Consider the following 22,084-nt stretch of genomic DNA (forward strand, 5'->3'; position numbering starts at 1 on the left):
CATAGTTAAGTCTACAGCCAACTGGAATGGGGTGAAACTAAGTCACCGCAACCAAGAACAAGGACAGTAAGCCAAGGAGAAAGGAACACCAGATTAAGGGAAGAGAAATAGAATCGGTTTAACCAGTATTAGAATAGATCACTGAGATCAGACAAAACCAGCATGTTTTGAGATACTAAGATTTCAATTTAGCTTTCACCGTCATTTCTTTTTCATGTGATTCTATTCAATTGTTCCCCATTAGGAATTGGTGTACGAGATAGAGTTATCTATTTCATCAAATGCGCATTTCTTGCACCCAAGATGGATGCTCACTAGCACACTATCACTTACAGAATTATGTGGCAATGGCAAGTGATTTGATTCATTCTGATCAGATTGTAATTAATTTATCAGTGAAATGGACATGCTGCAATAACTTTCCAAATACTGCGAAGTCTACCAAGGTTTAGTTGACCACTTTTGGAAAATACAGTGAGGTCTAATTCTGATATCACCACAAAATAAACACTTGTGCATGACACATGTACACAGGGTGAGGGAAGACATTAATTTCGGAAAACATCCCTCATCTCCATCTCAAAAATCAGGTGATAGCAGAATTGAATGAGCAAAAAAGATATGGTTTTACTAACTTTTCAACTGTTTTCACCAAATCACAAATTTAAGGAGTAACTAATCAATTTGGCTTTATTATTTGCGACTTTTTTTGTTTGTTTTTTTTTGTGCTAAATAAACTACAGCCTTCATATCCATTTTAATTGAGGATAATAAAAATTACATCACACAAAACTTGAAATAAAAAAGGTAAACAAAGATAAAAAATTTGACCCCAAAAAAAAATTAAACAATTAAGAGTTTGTTTCAAATGCAACGTTAAAAAAAAAATACAAAAATAAGAAGGGATGTTTTCCCAGAACAAATCTTTCTTCCCCTCACCTGTGTCTCTTTCAGAACATCAATTACTTCATCACCATCATCCATATGACCGTTGATTACTGGAGACAGATTAGAAGGAAAGTCAATTCATTATTTCATATTCAGAAAATACCCAATTTATTGACCCATTTATATATGCACCAATCACAGATATACCAGAGAAAAAACTTGACAATTTCACTTGATAAAGTTTTAACCAAGTCATAAAAATTCATCATGAAATGCTTTAGAGCCATAAAGAATAGCAAATCCGGAGTTAATCATAGAAGAGTCCATGGCATTAAACGGACAGAAACTATTGCTCGTTACCCTGTGGATGAGACATCAATTACTCTCAACATTCCTCTCTCCTGATCAAAGAGAACTAGCTACCTAATTTATGCCGAGGGGATAGAAGGCTTTTTAAAAATCCTTCCAACTAAAATTTTTTGATCTCTGCTTGTGAGTAGAGTGCTCAACAAATTGAGCAATATGGTCACCATCAATAACCATTTTAAATATCATACACACAAACACACCCATTGGGACTTTTGTTTTGTCAATATTAATAATTAACCAAACTTACCTGCTGTGACTTCCTGTCCATCTTGGGTCGCAGAGGTGTGTGTCTCAGACACAGACTGGTGAGTGGTTGAAGTAACTGTTCTTACAGACGTCACAATGGCACCTTCATTCTCTGCTCTGCAATGTTATGAAACAGAAACTTTATTTATAAAGAAGATACTGTGAAAAGAAGATACTCTAAGTCGAAACTAATGAACCAAGGTTTAAAAACTCGTACAATCACATTTTAGGTGACCACCCTTTTTCAAACTATGCTCGACTTACAGCATTAATTTTTTAAAGTAAAAGGTTAAGGTGACTATTTTTCAAACAAAGATCAGAAGTAGACCACATGAGCAATCTATCAGAATGCCTACTCTGAAACTCCATTAAAGCCCCACACAGACACAAGCACACAATCTGATCTCGCTTTGACGCTATCATATACATATTAATTAATTACATGACAACAATACAAAATGGACAAATGACTTACAAGGGAAAAAGTATTCCCTCTGAAATTCAAACTAAGTTAAATTCAATATGCACTTATCTCACACCATAAAAATAAATTAGCTTCATCTTCCTTCTACTTCACAGTGGAGAAGAGTTTTTAAAAAATCAATATGTGGAAAATGAAATCAAAGCAAATAAAACAACTCACACAACATCCCTGACACTGTCCACGGTGATGTCGGCTGAGGTGTCCATACGGGAGTCATCAGCACTCGTGGTGGTCACGTCAGCCTCACTAATTAGCAGACAGAAAACAAGGACAGTGTCAGTGGTGGGAGCAATTTGTTTGTTTAAATTATGATATCAAAATGTCAACTAGAATTTCACATCTTAATGAATGGTCTCCGTTTATAAGCATAAATCTCAGGTATATAGCAGAGCTTGTTAAAGACTGATTCTGCTTTTAAACAGAATCTGATTTTTCTGCTATGGCTGACAAGCCCGATCCGTTGTCAATTGTTTGCTTTTTGTTTTTAAGGGTTTTACGGCACTTGAAACACATAAAGGTCATATCAGCGCCAGTAAAAAGGAAGAAAATGGGATAGTAAAAAGTTGTAGAATTACAATTAAAAAACCCAAGAAAAGGTAAGACAAAGGGGAATTGGTTCAAATAAGAAACAGGTGTAGATTCCAAGAGCACACTATCAAAGTACTTAGTTTGAGATCACTAAAGTCTCATCCAGACGCAAACAAAGGTCCCTGCTAAGAGGAACACACTCAACTATTTTACAAATCATTCATAATATAAAGAAACAATGCAGTGCATAACAGAGATGACTTACAAGGAAAAAAATATCATCTCCCAAAACTCTAACTAAACATTTGACCGTTTCCCTCCCAGCCAGGGTTTCAGGCCAGGGCCTGGACAAAACCAAGTAATCTCATTCCAAGACAAAGATAGAAAGCATGTTGGAAAACAGATATAGGTGGGTAGAAGACACAGTAAGTACCTCCCTGCCCGTTATGGGAGGTAAGGAACCTCACCCAGTCCATTGTCAATAACATGTGACCAAAGAATGGGTTTGTTTCATGCAGGGAGAGTTGTCATAGGTGTGAATCATATATGGAGAATGCTTTTATAGCTTCAGTAAACATTTATATATTCCAATTCTTAAAATTACCGTTCAGAACAATAAGTGAATTCATGAGTCAAAGTCCTTTTGGCTGCATGCTCTTAAAGGGGTTAATGTATACAGAAAAAAAATCTTATGTCCTGAGAGCGTTTAGACCAAAGTGCTTATAAACAATGAACACTGCAAGATTTGCATATTGTTTGTACTTTTGTCAAATCAGATCAAAAACGTAATGTTTTTAAGACATATACAACCAAAATGGACACTAAGTTAACTTGCATATATCAATCTACATTTCAAAATCTGACTAATTATAGCAAAAATGTTTAGAGACATTTACACATGCAACAAAACAAAACTACCTATAAATGGATCAAAAACATTGAACAAAACCAACTGCACGAAACTGTGCCACTCACTCCCAACTTACTTTGGAGCTTCTTGTGACTGTTCTTCTGAAGCAGGGGTGACTTCAACAGTGGGTTGATCTCCAGCAGCAACTCCCTCTGGAGCTGTTTCTGGTTCAGCAGCTGTTTCTGGTTCAGCAGGGGTAGGTTCAGGCTCTGGTGGAGGTGGACGCATGCCCTCTGCTAATTCCAGCTCACAGTGTGGAGCACCTGACAAAGATGACGTGGATAGGGTTGTGCGGGTGAACTCTGATGGAGACTGCAAGTAGAAACCTTGAGCATCCTTTGTAAAGATATAGGAGGAAATACCACTGAGGAAATAAAATTTGAAAAAGTAATTTTTAAATAAAACTACAAAGAAACTTATTTACACAACTATGAGACATTGGTGTAATTGACAATATAAATTTGGTAGTCTACAAAATTTGACACAATTTTGTGGTGAAAAGTAAAAGTAAAAGAAAAAGGGAAAAAATTAAATAATTATTTGGAAAAGAGAGAAATGGGTTCCTGTCCTTCACTTTCAGCTAATGAGCCCCTCGGACAGCACTTAAAACAATTTTGCAGATATAAAATTTTGCTCAAGACAAATTTCTGCAGGATAAAGAACTAAAGCCATGTTTTTTCGCATATAGTGGATTTCGCATGCTTGAATAAATCTTCATCTTCAAATATCAAAACTTAACAAATGGGTGCCCATGCTCAGTGTCAAACCTAAGCTTGAAAATCCAAGAACCTAAAATTTACTCATTTTAGACGAGTCCAATTGATGGTGAAAAATGAATATATGTACATATAGTTTTAGTCTAAAGTTTTAAGGTGACAATTCAAACGTTCATGATATGTTTTTAAGGGTTTACAGCTCTGGTGACATATTTAGGTCATATCAGCGCCAGTAAAAAGAAAATGGAATAGTCAAAATATTCTAGTTTTACAATCAAAGCACCCAAGATAAAGTAAGACAAAGGGGAATTGGTTCAAATAGGGAACAGACATAGATTCTGAGAGCATACTGTCAATGTACTTAGTTTGAGATTACCTTAAGTCTCATCCAGACACCAGCAAGGATCCCACTAAGAGGGATACACTCAAATGTTTACAAAATATGTTTTAAAAAAAAAACAGTACATAACAGAGATGATTTACAAGGAAAAAAAATATCATCTCCCAAAACTATAACAAAGACAGAAAAGCAATTGGAAAACTGACATAGGGGTAAAGAAGACACAGCAAGTACCTCCCCGCCCACTAAGGGAGGTTGGGAACCCCACCCAAAAACGTACTTGATATCTTCCTTGCGTAGAGACTGAATAGAAAGCTGCCTTCTAAGAGTGGAGACTGAATAGATACGAAGATCTCCTGTGTTTGTAAGACATGCAATGTCATTTTCACTATAGTTGTCACCTGTAAAGGAAAGAGAAAAAAACACCAGTGAAGCACTGACTTCAATTACCTAAAAGTGGTTTTGCCTCCTTGCTGATTATTAACCCGTGAAAAAAGGAGGGAGGAAAAAAAAGAAGGAAAAATTTAATATTACCTCCCACAGTGGCAGTGCAAATGCCAAGAAGTTTATTTCATATAAATCAAATGTCCTAATAAACAGAGAATTTCAGAATCTTCTAGAAAAGAATCTTATGATGAATCACAAAATTAATGACGGAACTGTTTCAAAACATCTTGACAATTTTATCAATTTTTATTTTTTAATATTTAAATATGAAAACGGAACAAATGGCAAGCTCTTACATTGGTAAGAGATTGTGAAATTTGCAGAAATGACTCAATTAGCAATGACTGAAGTCCTCAGGTTTAGTTTATCATTTGCCTTTCAAATAAATATAAAGCACCATATTAGCCTCATAAAACAAGGGCAAAACAAAGAAAGAAATTCTTAAGCACAATACCAACCATCTCGCCTGAAGTTGACAAAGTTAACTTTTCTAATACGAGCACCATCAATGGCAGTTATTTTGTTCTTCCATCTTGGTTTCAGAGCTGGGAGAGTGAATGTCTAGAAAATAAAATATAAAGATTTTCAGTGAACTATTAAAACCACATTTTCTAAAGAAATACATGTTTTAAAAGGCACAAGACAAAGTGATAATAGGTAAAACATTTTGCAGAGTACAGGGGAAAAGAACAATAGATCAGTATTACTACTGCCTGCAAAAGTATATCTAGATAATTATTCAAATTTCAAAATCCTCACTTTCAGTTGTTCCTCAGAGCAAATGATAATAGAGTGTGGAGCCTCCATGTCAGGAGCCTTGGCCCTCTCATTGATCACCTCAAAGGCATCTGGTAGGACTGTGTTCTTGCTGTCAATGACAGCCATGTTGAGGACAGGAGCATGATGCTTGAGCTTGATCTCCTTGGCCAGCTGACAGGATACATAGTCTGTTGTGCGCTTGTCTCCCTCTGGAACCGTCAGGTTGTAGACGTAGATGTGACCTCCATTTGTACCAACCCACAGCGATGGGTTGTGTGAACCACCTAGAAAGTTAAAAAGATATGTCAGGTAATCAATTTATGGAGTCATTATCATTTGAAGTGTCCAAAAAGTAAACAAAAAAAATATATAAAATAAATTTTAAAAATTGTCAGAACTAAAATATCTTGCTCTCACCATTGACAATGAAAGTATCTGCAAAATACAATGATCGGACCATGGAAGTGAGAGAATCTTCAGTGTTGCGTGCTTCTACTTGACGCTCTTCAGGTTTAGCTTCTTCAATGCGGGCAGGGACAGGAGTGGGCTCTGCTGCCGGAGTTTCTGTGCTAGTGGCTGTAGCTTCTGGTTCTGTGGGTGCTGCTGTGTCTGCTGCTGGAGCTGCTGTATCTTCAATAGTTCCTTCCCTGAAAATTATTATCCAATTGATGATGTGAAAATGTAATAAACAACACAACCTGTATGAATTTTAAATTTTGGAGTGCTCATTTAAATCAGACAGTGATTTTTCTCTAAATCCCCTTTAGTCTGGAAGCAATAAGGGAGAGAAAAAAAAAGAGAGACAAAGACAAATTCAATCCACAAAAAAATAATACCGTGTATTCAGGACAATTCAGCAAAAACAGATCCTAATTATCATCAAATAATATCCCAAATGGGTTTCTGTTTTATTTTCAAAACATCTGGAGATACCTAATCAGCAACAGTAAGGGTTCTATAAGAATGTTCTTTACTTTTGTCATAAACAACTATGATAAATGATAAGCTTCAACTAAATTTACATTTAGATAATATGACATTTAAGAACAATGAGATCCGTCATAGTCATGTTGATGGATTCGTTTAATCAGTCGGCATGTTAGCAGACTTCATCTTGTCACTGAAGCTCAGAATTGAGTTGATTTTTAATATATATATATTATAGGTAGAAATAATAAAAATCGATTATACTTTAGGAAAATATTACTTACGCTTTCTCTTCCTTTGGCTTTTCAGCCCTGGTTCTCTTCTCAGACCTCCTCCTCCGTAATCTTCTGAATGATTCTCTTAGTGATTTTTTCAGAGATTTCCTTCGAGACATTGCTGTTTCCGATGTGCCTGTAAGATCTGAGAAAAAAATTTGCAAAAATATAAGCAACAAAACAATGCAATAAATTGATGGCATAATTATTCAATTCAGTCAATCAAATTTTTAAAAAAATAAATACAACTACTGTGCTTACCATTAGGGTTGAGTGTGCATCTAGTGGCAACTTCTTTCTTTTGGGCATAATCCAAAAGAGCAAAGCCTTGACCAGTACCAGCGGCAACACTAAAAGAGAATAAACAAAGATAAGAGCAAAGTTGACTAATAACACACAAGTATGATCTTTTGATAATCTGAACATATTATTACTAACAAATATGACGCTCAAATATTTGACTTTATCAACCACAAATTACTACCAAAGAGAGACAACGAGCTAAAATTTCTTAAATATAACATCACTGATCAAAACAGTCATTTTATTACCATATAGGTCTCAACTCAATATTTTGAAAAAGGAGGAACTTTACACGCAGTGCCGACTGAGTAGTTGTTATAACAAATTTCACCCAAAGGCTTCAACAAACGGAAACCCTACACGTTCACACTTAAAGTGTAAATAAAAAGACATCAAATTATTACAAAACACCAGAGGTTGAGAAGGGAGGGTAAGGGTAAGTGGGGGAGAGCTCAAAAATTCAAAGCCTATTTATCTGGTGAATGATATTCCACTGACCAAAGCTTTCCGCTATCGTGGTATGAGTTGTTGTTTTTGTTTTCAAGGGTTTTACAGCGCTTGCGACACATTTATGTCATTTCAGCACCAGTAAAAGAAGAAAAAGGGATAGTGAAAAAATTCCAGAATTACAAGTGAAAATAGCAAAGAAAAAGTAAATGTAGATTACAAGAGCACACTATCAGTGTCTCATCCAGACACCAGCACTGGATCCCACTGAGGAATACACTAAATGTTTACATAGATCCATAACAAAATACATAACTAACAATACATAACAGAGAGATGTTTTACAAGGAAGAAAATCATATCCCAAAACTAATATTTTAAACATTTGACTGTTTCCCCCTGTTAAGGGTTAAATGGCACTTGCAACCCATTTAGGTCATATCTGCGCCAGTAAAAAGGAAGAAAATTGGATAGTAAAAACATTCTAGACATACAATTAAAAGGATGACAAAAAAGTAAGACAAAGGGGAATGGTACAAATAGGGAACAGATGTAGATTCCAAGAGCACACTATTGGTGTAATTAGTTTGAGATCACCCAAGAGTCTCATCCAGTCACCAGCACCAGGAGAAGCCGGAGGATCTGGTAAAATTGCCAAAAAGCGGATTTCCAGCTAAAACCAGAAAAGTGGCATCCCTGCAGAGGTCAAAATAGCAGAGGCAAAGCGGAGGAAGTGGCAATGGCGGGAATAATGGATTTCTGCTATATAGCGGAAAATTGAGACCTATGATTACCGTTTTCAATTTAACCATGTAAAGGGTAATCATAATAAATCTTTAAACCCACATCAAGATATTCATCGCTGGTTGATAGACAGAAAAATTATCATCTTGATTCAAAACTTTGTAATCAAGACATTAGGTCATTACTATTTGAGTTTTGATGACTGGAAGGTATGAACCCAAAGGTGACAAGGGCTTACAGTTTAATAATTAACAAACACTAATACATAACTTACAGCTGCCATTCTGAGTGCAGAACCAAGGCAGTACAAGCAGCAGGTGGGTCCAACTGCATAATGCATGTGGGCTGGAATCCAGCGGCATACTTCAGGTCATCTATCTTGCAAGTCAGAGCACCATGACCCTTCCACACAAATCCTTCATGATCACTCATTATGTTTACCTTCACCTCCTTAGGTGACAAAAGAGGATAATATAAATATAAATTGTCTATGCATATAATGAATAAGAAAAGACTAAGACTTTTTAGAATCAAACATTGTTATGTATTGAAGTGTAGAGAAGTTTAACTGAAACAGGTAAGAGAAACACTGGATAGTAGATGGCCACTTAAATTTAAACCCAACATAAAATTAACTAAAAAGGAAAAGATATTCATAAATGCATCCTCAACTTTCCACTCATCTGACTTATAAATCAGACAAGTGTTTTAAACACTATTGTTGATCGTCTCATTTTCAAAACAAACTAATTTGCAGACTGTCCTTTACGCAGGGAACTTGATAACCAATATTAATGTGTAAGAAAATGAAAGGCTAAACAAGCTTTTATAAAATATCTTGTTCGAGGTATGCTCTCAACCAGTTTGTATGCGGCAATATGCACCAATCAATCAAATGAAAGAAGAGCTTGTTGGAGACCAGGTATGCTTCAACCTAATTTACACATGACAATGTTTTTATTTAGTTTTTAGGGGTTTTACGACGCTTGCGACAAATTTAGGCCATTTCAGCGCCAGTAAAAAGGAAGAAAATGGGATGGCAAAAAAATTCTAGATTTACAATTAAAAACACACAAGAGTAAGACAAAGGGTGTACTTAGTTTGAGAAGTTTCATCCAGCCTCAAGCACAGGATCCCACTGAGAGGAACATACTCAAATGCTTACATCAAATATTCAAAACAACAAATATAACAATACATAACAGAGAGATGATCTACAAGGAAAAAAATATCATCTCCCCAAAACTTAAACTATTCATTTGACTGCCTCCCTCCAAGCCAAGGACTCCGACAAGGGAAAGGGGAAAAAACAAGTCTCATACCTGGCAAAGACAAAAAGCAAGTTGGAAAACAGATATCAGGGTACAGAAGAGGCAGTAAGTAACCTGCCTGCCCACTATGAGAGGTCAAGAACCCCATCCAGATACATGACAATAAACATATTTAAATAAGCAGCAATACAAGACTCGTCAGATTCAGGAGTACCAGTCCCTGTTCCCGCAATGAGCCATTAAAATTGTAAATGTGTTACATTGGATAATATTCTACCTTAAGGTCTTGTTCACGTTCCTGCCTCTCCATATTGAAGATGAGAACTTGACCAGCAGATCCTGCAGCAACCAGAGTCTCACTTAAAGCACACAATGCCAATTTCTGAATTGCCAAACGTGGGTCATCACTGTATGGGTCAAATGTACCAATCTGAAAAATTAGCAATTATTTCAGAATTATCAAAAAAGTTTTAAAATTGAAGGAGTTAAAAACAAAACGCAGATCTTCCAATAAAAATGAAAAAAAAAAAAAGAGAAAAAACATTTTATCAGTATTTTAGGAGTGGAGATGTAAGGAAAAAAAATTACTTATAACAAATATAGGAATGTTTCAGTTTCGGATATTCATACACCAACAACAAATAAAAATATTCAAGTGGATCAGTATATTAATTGTCTTCATATTTTGTTTCTCAGTCTTTTTATTTTTTACAAACATCAGAAAAAAACCCAAAAAAAACAACTCCAGAATAATCAAGGGAAACCTCAACTTAAGTTTACCAGAAGAAAGTCAACATTTAGCGAAGATGAAACAAATTGCAAATAAGAAAATGCATTCCAGGTTAAGACTTAAAAAGGATCATTCCCTGATGATTCAACAATCGTAGTCTACTGTTCAGTTGAAAATGGCAAAACGTTGAAATAAATACAAACCTTTCTAAAAGGCGGCCATTCATCTTCTTCAGGACTCTGTGCATCAACTGTGTGGTCAGGAAAGCCAAAAACTGGAGCTGTATTGAGCTTGTACATCAGACGAAGACTGGCTGCAGAAGCATCCCAGAAACGCACTGTACCATCTTCATGGCTAAACAAAGACAATTTAAAAGAAAATTAATAAAGTAAAAAAGGGAAAATGCACAATGATGCATTATAGGCTCTCTTGGACACTGAGCAAATAATCTGCCCTTAAATTTGTTGAACAAAATAATTGTGATATCTTAAAATTACTAATAATGAGGAAAACCAGGATAACTTATGTTTTGTTTTAGTTTTGAAGGGTTTGACAATGATTACAACACATTTAAGTCATGTCGGCACCAGTAAAAAGGAAGAAAATAGGATTGTCAAAAAATTCTAGATTACAATTAAATAGGGAATAGATGTAGATTCCAAGAGCATACCATCAATGCATTTAGTTTGAGATTACCTATTAGTCTCATCCAGACACAAGCACAGCCCCACAGGTACACACTCAGATGTTTACACTATACAAGCAAAACAAATATAACAATACATAACAGAGAGACAACGACAAAAATATCTCCCATAACTATAACTATACATTTGACTGTTTCCCTCCCAGCCAAGGACCCCTGCCCAGGGAAAGGACATAACCAAGTTATCTTATTCCAAGACAAAAACAGAAAGCAAGTTGAAAAACAGATATAGAGGGATAGAAGACACGGTAAGTACCTCCCTGCCCACAATGGGAGGTCAACCCAGTAGGATACTTTTTATTGACTAGGTCCATTCAATTTAAAATAAAGCCCTTGGTAGATACGAACACAATAGAAAATATTGCAGAAAAACTTTAGGAAGGAAAAAATAGTGGAATTTAAAATTCTTTTTTTTTTTTTTCAAAAGGACAAAACCATAACAAACCCTGTAAGAAGTAAGTCCTTGGATACGGGTCCACTGACAAGATCTTTGCCACCTGTAATAGGCCAGTCCTAAAGAGAGAAGAGGAGAAAAAAAAACCCCTAGTTGTTTGAGATAATATTTGACAAATTATATAGCAAAGTATTGAAATCGAAATGAAATTTTAAAAAAATAATTTGTATTACATGTATAAAAGTTTTCCATTTTCCCAAATGGAAATATCCACCACCCCTATGAGTAAGTGGGTGCCATTGTGTGTAAATATAAAAAACTAAAATACATTTTTTTCCTTCATACTTTTTCAGTCACGATCTCTTTCTTTATGTATGTGATTTGTTTCAGTTAAAAGAATACTTTTGTAACGTCAAAAATGTTTTGCATTAAGTGAGAGCCTTGTATCAGTATTTCTACTTACAGGCTTAAACCAGTCATTATCATACAGCAGAAAGAAGAAAAAGTGACCAAAAACATTTAGCCCAGGCCACAAATTCTTTACTGCACTCAAATACAATCACAAACTCTCCCTGTTATATGATTGTGTTAAGAATAGAGCTTAAGCATAACTGCTGGCTTGTAAACAAACTTCGCAGAGTTTCAAGAAGTCAGGAGGTGGAATCAGCTTAGACACTACGTTTGAACCCACTTTTTTTTTTTTTGAGTGGTGGATGGCATTGACTGTATAGCATCCCTCTCACAGCCAAGCGGAATTGTCGTAAAAGTAGGGTCATGGGTTAGAGTCCCCATTGCTGCGAAGGTTTTATTCTCTACTGAATTGTCTATGGCCATTTTTCTACTCAATTTCTCGTTACTAGCAGCTATGTTACAATGTACAATTTAACAAATGATCTGACCTTCAGACCGTTACTGAAACAAGATCAAGTGGTTGAGGCTGCCAGATTCCACAGAAGGGTTGCTGCTGTGAGACAGGTAATGGACCTTAGACTCTTTGCTGCCAATCAGCATCTCCTTTTAGCTAGTGTAAACGCCCGACAGCACTTTACGAAGTTCTTTACTCATTTTCCTTAAATAGTCATATAGACTTGATCAGTTTAATATTTTCAATGTTAGATGCAGTTCTTGACATCTAAATCCCTCTGATATATTACTGTTTCGAAGACGTGGGTTACATATGAAGAGGTGATTTTCAAAACCAGCAATACCTTTTCATAATCCAGAGAAAACTGCAATTTTTTGCCATTTATTTCAGGACATAATGAGTAAAAAATTTGTCTTTGTTTGCCTCATAGAACAATATCCTGAGTACTTTGAAAATTCAAATTTTCTCTGGTGATTCTAAAGTATCAAATAGATTGAAAGAGAGTTATTTCATTTTCTATCAGGGTCTGACTTAGGTTTTGAAAGTCACCTCCTGATACGACCTTCTAAAATAAAACTCCTGCGTTTTAAAATCAGGGATGCTCTTTGCCAAAAAACACAAAAGCCTGAAATTTTTTCTCGCAAAGAGCAAAAATTAAAATCTTTCATGCAAAGCTTCTCTTCATCAAATCGTAGTAGCCTGAAATATTTTTTTTTAATGATAAATATTCAAACAGCTTCCCCTTTATGGTTGTTTAAAAAACTACAGTCGGAAGATTTCAATAAGTCGGATTTCCGGCTTTAGCCCCTGTACAATGAAGGGTAAGAACTGAAATAAAGCAAACATTACCCTTGATGTAAAATTTTTGTTCTGGTTATCTCCAGCATCCTGTATTTTCTGCCATAGCTGGTCAGGTACATTGATGATGTGTTGTGAACAAGTAATAGCTGATGAGTGGACACTGTTCAAATAAGGGAGACGGAAACATGGCCATGACTCTGTTTCAAGGTCTACAACAACCAATTCTTCTTCTGCCAAGATCACTAAGGCATGAGGATCATCACGGCCTGGATTGAGAATATCATATACTGTTATTTTTTTTTAATTGAAAGGAAAGAAAAGAAGATTAAAAAAAAAAAAAAGAACAAGAATAAGGGAAAAAAAAAAGAGAGAGAGAGAGAGAGAGAGAGAGAGAGAGAGAGAGAGAGAGAGAGAGAGAGAGAGAGAGAGAGAGAGAGAGAGAGAGAGAGAGAGAGATCAATACAAACAAATTAAATAAACGAAAATTATAACAAGGTTAAACTGTCTCAATTGAAAACTGAAAATCACAAATCTTAAAAAAAAAAAAATTTTAAATAGTCATTTAAACTACCAAATATCCATAACAAACCAAAAATATTTGAATAAGTTTGAATTGATCAAATTAAGTATGACGAAACCGATTTGATCTGATTCATGTCCTCACCTTCTACTGTCACAGCATCTTTTTCTTCGGCTCTGGACAAGACAATGAAGTCTACCACTCTAGATGTGAGGTCAGCAACAACATGACTATCTCCTTGCATAATGCTTACTGTATGGCGATCACCATAGCTGGCACGAGGCATGCCTCCTGAGAACACTATCAATGGTTCACTGAAGAAAATGGAACATATTGCTAATTAAATTCATGGAAGCAAAAACGCAAGAACATTTTCCTTTTGACAACTAACAAGAGTTTTAAATGACTTATCTGGACGGAATATAATGCATACTTAAAACATATCATAATTATACTTTATCTTGCGTTTGAGATTGATATTTTGAATTAATTCCCCTAAATCTTTGTCTGATCAATGTCAAAAATGTCGACAGTCTTCATTCCAAAATAAATAGACATAAGACCAAAGTAAATTTTGCAACTATCACACTATTTCAAAATCAATTTGGCCCAATAAATGATTAGGTCGGAAAGTAAATCATAGTAGTATCATATATATCATAGGCAGTTCCAAACTAAATCTAATTATAGCCCAATTCTCCTGAAGTAATATCTAATTCATCATCTATTATAATTCAGAAGTTGGCAGTCTCAATCCAAACTCCATGTGGAAATAAAAAAAAAAAAAAAAAAAAAAGAGCAGTGGTTCAGTAAAACTGCTGAAAATAAAAATACCGTAAAGAATATAAGCTAAACAAAAGAAGAAAAACTCACTCTTTTGTCATCTTGGTTTGAAGTTTGTTGATAGCTTTACAAGGAAAGGGACCTTATAAAACAAAAGTTAACATATTAAAGAAATATCAGGAAGGTATTTTTACATGGCATTTTATAATCACAGTGAGTTGATTTTAGAGACGAGCATTAATTTGAATTAACCAAATCAACCACTTCAAGCAAACACAAAAATCTGTTTCTGATCTTTCCACAAAAAGTACCCATTTGCATTCTCTTTGAGCTCTAATGCTTGGCTTATCTCTTTAATATTTTCCTTTTCTGTCCTCTTGTCTTTGGTATAAAAGATCAATATGCTTTTTTTTCTTTTGAGGGCTTTACTGCTTCAAGTCATTTCAGAACTAGTAACAAGGAAAGTTATAGGATAGTCTAAAATCACACTTGAAAGCACAAAGAAAAGGTTAGTCAAAGGGAGGGCACTTTCAAACAGGAAACAGAAGTAGGGTTCAAGGTATGATTCATCAATTCGTCTAGTTTGAGACTACTAAAAGTCACACCCATACTCGGGTTATAAGATCCTGCAAAGATGGATGCACAACTGCTCTCAAATACAGTTTACTTTTAAAGTGCTCACTCTCATTCAAATGATAGCTAACCAATATTCAAAATAAAATACATAATAGAGATGATTTACTAAGGAAGAAAAATGCATCTCCCTAAAAAAAGAAACTAATATATATTTGACGTTTTCCGACTCAGCAAATGATCCCAGCGAGTGGCAAGGAACGACCAAGCAATCTCATTCCAGGTTAAGGACAGAGAGCACTATGGAAAGTGAAAAAATATTGAGATAGATGACAGCAAAAATGGCCCCCAACAGGGAAACGTGGGAGGTTTAAGTCTCCTAAAACAAGTTGATGAACTTACCATAGGGAGTAGAGGCTGGTTCTTTGGGTTCAGACTGATTCTCTACACTCCATGTGATATAACTTCCATCATTATGGGCAGAGATAAATTCTTGGCCATTGCAGAGCCAAGTGAGGGATTCCAGTTGCTGAAATAACACGAGTCAATATGAATAATGAGTGGTTTTTAGCTCTTACCAGAAACTAGATTGTCAACACAGTATAGCAACATACTCATAACGCTCGTAAGATTCCCACTATACCCAAATAAAAAACATGAGAGAATAAATTACCTGTGTGGCAGTGAATGTTTTGTCTGCTACATTATCTTTAACATTCCAAAGGACCATCAAACCCCTGTTGAAGCCAATTAGGATCTGTTGATAAATAAATTGTAATTATAAATATAGAAGGAAAAACAGAATAAAATATTCTTAACAAAACGAAGTTTCTTTAATAAAATGAAGAAACAGCATACATTTACATTAGAAAGTTTCCATCTCAGAGTAAGGCCATTATCCTTTATAATTTGTCTCATTCCAGGAAAGAGCAGAAAGCCATGAAGAAGTGTGACAACAGGTAAAAGGAGATAGAAGATAGCACAAGCTGACCTCCCTATCCCACAATATTTTATCAAGCCCCAAACCCCCCTGCTAAAATCTGGATAATTCAAAATTATTTTCCATAAAGGTAAAATTGAAATCTTACTTGGTCACTGTTGGAGGGACATGGAGCAATGGCCTCTACTGCACCCGGACTCACTTTAAAATCATCTGGTACGCTTTGAAGGGTAAGAGGGGGAAAAAATTAAAACAAAAACATGTCAATTAATAAAAACCAATCTTTTCACAAATTAACAGCTTCAGCTATCCAAAATAAAAAGTTAATGTTAAATCATTCATATGAAAGCTGTATATGCACACGAGAGAGCAGATAGCCAGATTTGCCTCAAAGCGAGGGCACAAATTTTATCCCTAGTCGAAAAAGACCATTCCCCCCCCCCCTTTTTTTGTTCATCCAACGATTGGAGAACTCAGTCAGATCTGTCCAAAAAGAATAAAACAAACTAGCATATAAATCATAGGGAAATGACCAAGTAACTGTCCATCTGGTGGTACACAAACTGAGATAAAATCTGCCTACATCCAGTATTGTACATTTGTAAAAAATTCCAAGGAATCAACATGCTATGCATTTCAAAATTAAACCAAAATTAATCATTAAGAGTAATTTGAAAAGAAGTGAATTATCAACCAGCAATACAATATGATTATCTTTCTCAATTAAAAAAAGAAATATTTTCAATACACGATCAAACAGTTGTTCATTAACCTGGTAAAATATCTTTTTAATCTATGATTTCCTAAGGTAAAAAGTTTTACATAAGAAAATTTCCATCCTGACTATAAGATTTCTGATATCTGCGTAATTGGAACTGTAGTAATACGATGGAAATCTGGAAAATAATCAAAGAGCAATAACAAAAATGAAAAAAATAAAGTGACATAAAATAAGTTACAAAATATGACACTTACTTTTCAATGATAGCATCCATGTTAACAACAGAGGTTTCTTTGAGTGACTTGATATCCAAGATGCTAACATTTCCACCCTCTGTGCCCACATACATAGTGGTGGCGTCACAACTGATATTGCTGGTAGACATACCCTTCACTTTCCTACACAAAAAAGGAGAGTATACACAAACATAAAATTACAAGAATAACATACTGCCACACAACTCAAAATATCTCTGAATTGGACTAACTCAGCCCTGCTACATGAACTTGGAAAAATTTGCAGTTTTCAGACGCGATAACAAGACATGTTAGCTACTTTTTTTTTTAAAACCCTAATTTTCCTAAATATGTAAAAATATTGATTTAAACTTCTAAATATACTAGTTCTGGCACGTGGCTATACAAAATTGGTAGCAAGGAGCTCTGAAAACTATAGAATGTCCATCAAAGAGTTAAAATCATTATAATTCTTTGAATATAACGCTGGCTGAGATGGGAAATTACAACATCTCAGAGAGGTGATATTGTGTCATGGATATAAAGAAGCTTAATAGTAATAGAATTTAAAATGTTGAGTAAGATGAAACATTTTCAATGGCAACTGCAGCTAAGATTGCATTGTCAAATAGTAAACATCATTGATCTTCTGTTAGTTAAAGCAACCAATTAACTCACAAAGCTTCATCACCATTGGGGGTCAGCTCTACCATCTCACAAGTGCCATCTTTGTTGTTAATTTCCCAGAGATGAAAAGAGCTGTCACTGCAAGCTGACACCAGACGTCCCTAGAGAGAAAAATGTATCAAAATAATGCAAGACATTGGGCCCATGCAAAAAAATTTTCTCTCACAGCTAAATCATAGCTAGCCTAATGAGATAACAAAAGCTTTAATAAAAACAAAATAAAGATTCATCATACTCATTTCGGGCTGAAAGATTCATAATAATAACCACAATTTTGGGGGGGGAAATTCTTTTTTTTTTTTTAATTTAGTCTTAATCCATGACCAAACAATATCTAATGATAAACAGAAGTTTTAAAAAGATTTCATGCCCCTTGATCTGAAATGAGAATTTCAGTACAACTATGGGGATATCAAAAGTTATTTTTCGTGATCTCTGGTGGGGATGGGCCTGCAATGAGTGAATGTGCTTCTCAAAGAGTATTTATAAAATGTAATGAAAAATAATACATTATAGTTTCTAATCGCCTTGGGTATCCTTATATAAATTATAAATATATCCAGCCTGGAGTGACTTGATATTTTATCTCTATGCTACAGTTATCAAATCACGATTCTGTTGCATTTACCATTTTGAACTGCACAAAATGGTCACTCCTATCAAATTGAGAGGGGTAATAGAAAAGAAATGTACATACAAATTGGTTCCAAGTCATTATAAGTATATAAGGATAAACTTCCATCGATAAAAACCATCGTTTGAATAAACATTAATTTCTATTCTTTTTTTTTGTGCATAAAAAGAAAAGTCATTCCCACTACCATGAGTTAATGAATCATTTAAAAAACTTAAAGTAATAGATATAATATATTAATGAAGTTGATCTTGGAAATGGATCCTGTACTGCGGCGAGTAAAATAGAAATACTTAGAAGTTCTACTGACAACATACTGGGAAAAATTCTGAATCCAAAGTAAAATCTCTGAATTTACCAAAGCCACAATTGGTCGATTTGGACTTCATCAGGAAAATTAAAAACCTATTTATTCATATTTCAAGCAAGCTAACCCAGTCACTTACCTCCTCTGGAATGAAGAAAAGACCTGTGATGCTCACATCACCTTGTAACTCAGCAGACACTTCAAACCCAGGGCATCCGTAACTAAAAACCATATTAAGGCCAAACATTTGCTAAGTAGTTTATACAGAACAACATTAAATGCAGCTAATGAATTGAAAATAAAGTGCAACAATACCAGAAAAAAACTGACATACAATATAAAATATATATCAACAAAATATTCTCACTACATCCCTTGACCATTTATTCATATATGGCAATCACAACTCAAAATTATCCTCAAGTTGGGAGGTAAAGTCACAGAAACATTCCAGACAGTTTTAATACTGTATATTTGTTTAGTTAGTAATGATCCACTCCAACAGGGCTTTCAATTAATTCCATACTCAGGGTGAATAAACAACACTGTAGATAACCATGCTGTGGTGTGAGCATCCAATCCGTTACAGGGGATAAGTGATTAATGTCCATTCAGAATTAATGGCAAAATCCAGTTTACGAATTGTGAGATGATACTCCATAAAATAACAGAATTGTGGTATAAATATAAGGTCAACTGAATCATATCCTTCTGGAATCAAAACTCCAATCTTTAATCAGAATAAATAATTTCATATATCTGCCACATCTCTTCTTTGGTTGCAATATTATTTTGCACAATAAGTCCACACAAGAATCCCTTAACAAAAAAAATGAATGCTCACTGTGTTCGTAAATTGTGGTCTAATCCAATGCTTGTCACCATAAGAAGTACGATATTGAGATTTTATGTAATAATTCTTCAGCACATGTGACAGAACATCCCTCATGGGAAAATAAATCAATCAGTGATTTTTTTTTTTATATACAAAGGTTAATTGTTGGACATTAATATCCCTTCTAGAAAAATAGAGATAATGTAAAACTGTCACAAATACAAATCAATGTCCAAATATTGTATCAGTCTCTCTTCCCAGTAGGCAGAGATGTTTTGAATTTATAATACAATAAAACAATGTCACAATAAAGGGAAATGGAAGTTTAGATGTAGTTAGTACGGTAGAAGTAAATTCCGGATGAAACAAGAAAAAACAAAATTCCTGGATATTTTATAGAATTTTGAAACATCCAATGATATAGATTTGAAATTATTCAACTTTCATAATTCAAATTCTATTTCATAATATCAAGGCCCAATGATAGAAAAGCATGTGAAAGTCATTAACTGATTCGACCCTGTGGACGAATATACTCGCAAAACAGACTTGGGTGGCTAATATAAAGTTTACTTAATACGCTTTTTATTTAAAATATATTTTGGGAAGGTTTATTACTTCCTTTCATAACATCCATTCTGAAGAAAATGAGCAAAAATTGATTCTGTTTGCGGTTTTCTAACATTGTTCTGATCTTCTGAGTGCAAAATAAGGGGAAAATTGAGTTTATCTGATGCTAAAAACTTTATTATCAATATGCTGCTAATATCTAATTCTAATACTAAAATAATATTTGCAAAATAACTTATTTTGTTATATTTATTTATTGGCAGAGATCAAATGTATGATCTTATGATATTTTTTTTTCAGTCTTTTTCATCTTTCTTCAAAACAATGGTAAAAAAAAAATTGTTTCAATCTAATGCATTAACAATTTATTCCAGAACGATTTGCAAAAAAAATAAATCAATAAATCAAAATCCATCCATTAGTTCTCTAGTAATGATTTTTTTTCTTTGGAATTTACTCCATACTTAAGCTAGCACTAAAAAAAGCCTCAAGAATGGGTAAGGAACTGGTTGTGACCGATCAGGGTAGTATCAGTTAATCAAGATCAACATTTTGATAACCATAGCCATAATAGAAAAAGAGTTAGTAAAATAAAGGGACAAACTTTTAACCCAACTGATTAAATTCTTTTCAAAGGATACACTTTGATAGCTCCAGATTTTGTGCCCACAGCAAGAAGGGAGAGTTTTGAATCGTAGGCAAGAGCACTTGGTTTTGTGGGAAATCCATGATCAGCACACTGAAACAAAATAATTCAAATAAAACAAATAAATATGAAATAAAAGAGGGGAGAGGGAAGAAAAAGAGCATCTCTGCTTTTGATTGATATTGAGAGTAAAAATAAAAGTTTCGAAAATCATTTCTTGGAAGTTAAACCCGGTATGGTTTTCTTTATATTAAAATGGTTGAGTATTAGCAATAGTCTGGGCTTCTATCTCTTGCTTTTAAAAAAAGTGACAGATATGATTAAAATAACTAATATAAAAACCTTTATTAACCATTTCTGTCAGAGTTTATACTTTATTATAAAATGATGAAGTTTTGATATTCCCTGTTTAAATAAACTAAAGGCTTCTGTTACCGGCTGATCTACTTCATGAATATCACATGAAAGTCACAATTGTCAAAATCCGGTTAACCTACAAGTTTGACAAGAATCTAGTATTTATTCATGGAAAAATCTTTCAAAGATTGGTTTTACTAACATTAAAGAGTTCGATTTTATTCTTATCTATGTGTAAACAAAGCCAATGTTGCAACTCTGATACTAATTACTAATCTCTTGGTGATAATTTAGTACTGCTGTAGTGGTAGTAGTAGTATCCAGATATCTATAGGTCAAATTCAAATAAATCATGCTTTAGAAAAAAAAATATCAGTCTCCCATTTAAAAAGAAATTTCATCCTACTTCCAACAATATAACTTGTAGCAGCAGGCTTTTTTTTTTACTTTAAATATTTCTTTCTTCAAGGTGCCAAGGGGCATTTCCAGCTTTCTCTCCCTTACATTGAAGTCTCAATAATTAATATTTAGATCACCACACCTTTGTTGACTTGAGTAATTGAAGTTTAACTTGTGTAAGTGCCCAGTACCGGTGAATGTTTCAAATAACCATGATTGTAATGGCATATTTTAATCTTATCTCTTACTCTTGGATTTTGAGTGTACTAATCAAACTTCAAAACTAACATTGTCTTTTCAAAGTTTCTTAATTGTGAATGTGAAGCGCCAATCTCTTATGAGAACATTTTCGTTATATTTTTAAGAACTTGTGAATCGTGAACCTAAAACTAAAATTACAGATTTTTCAAAGATGACATTGACATTTTAATTTTTTTATTAACAAAACCTAGGGTAATTCTAAATTGTATAAATGTCACTCATCAATACTCCTACTTAGTACACATTAGTTAGACACAGTGACAGTCGACTTCGTAGAGAATAATGGTAGTGGTTATAGATATAGTTAATAGTTATATAGCTAGGCACTTTGATAAAATTTTCAAACTCAAAATATCTTGATTTGACTCAGTCAGGGGGATGGGACTTGAAAAAACATAAAATTTGATGCCTTATTTGTTTCTCTACGACCCACGGTTCCAGAGTTATTTATATTTTCTACTGAAA

At 34.3% G+C, this 22,084-nt stretch overlaps 1 protein-coding gene across 18 annotated transcripts in view; it reads right to left on the bottom strand.

The window, feature by feature from the left end:
- Positions 1–22,084, bottom strand: part of LOC144972676 (LLGL scribble cell polarity complex component 2-like) — a 93,700-nt gene that overhangs the window by 4,374 nt on the left and 67,242 nt on the right. For 7 of the 18 annotated variants that reach the window (XM_078914176.1, XM_078914171.1, XM_078914174.1 and 4 more), the window contains 24 exons: positions 20,598–20,695; positions 18,691–18,772; positions 17,602–17,711; positions 16,942–17,085; positions 16,115–16,187; positions 15,700–15,783; positions 15,429–15,555; positions 14,544–14,595; positions 13,815–13,984; positions 13,199–13,416; positions 11,536–11,603; positions 10,588–10,738; positions 9,932–10,084; positions 8,658–8,833; positions 7,151–7,239; positions 6,899–7,034; positions 6,105–6,334; positions 5,688–5,971; positions 5,387–5,489; positions 4,762–4,882; positions 3,502–3,789; positions 2,147–2,233; positions 1,505–1,620; positions 940–998 (listed from right to left, as the gene is read on the bottom strand). In XM_078914176.1, coding sequence (XP_078770302.1) covers positions 940–998; positions 1,505–1,620; positions 2,147–2,233; positions 3,502–3,789; positions 4,762–4,882; positions 5,387–5,489; positions 5,688–5,971; positions 6,105–6,334; positions 6,899–7,034; positions 7,151–7,239; positions 8,658–8,833; positions 9,932–10,084; positions 10,588–10,738; positions 11,536–11,603; positions 13,199–13,416; positions 13,815–13,984; positions 14,544–14,595; positions 15,429–15,555; positions 15,700–15,783; positions 16,115–16,187; positions 16,942–17,085; positions 17,602–17,711; positions 18,691–18,772; positions 20,598–20,695 — 3,219 coding nt within the window. The remainder of the gene's footprint in view (positions 1–939; positions 999–1,504; positions 1,621–2,146; positions 2,234–3,501; positions 3,790–4,761; positions 4,883–5,386; positions 5,490–5,687; positions 5,972–6,104; positions 6,335–6,898; positions 7,035–7,150; positions 7,240–8,657; positions 8,834–9,931; positions 10,085–10,587; positions 10,739–11,535; positions 11,604–13,198; positions 13,417–13,814; positions 13,985–14,543; positions 14,596–15,428; positions 15,556–15,699; positions 15,784–16,114; positions 16,188–16,941; positions 17,086–17,601; positions 17,712–18,690; positions 18,773–20,597; positions 20,696–22,084) is intronic. The other 11 variants (XM_078914180.1, XM_078914178.1, XM_078914179.1 and 8 more) reach the window with 3 other exon arrangements.

This window comes from Berghia stephanieae, chromosome 5 (genome assembly GCF_034508935.2).
Source record: "Berghia stephanieae isolate SIO BIC M18660-M18661 chromosome 5, UCSD_Bste_1.3, whole genome shotgun sequence".
Lineage (NCBI taxonomy): Eukaryota > Metazoa > Mollusca > Gastropoda > Nudibranchia > Aeolidiidae > Berghia > Berghia stephanieae.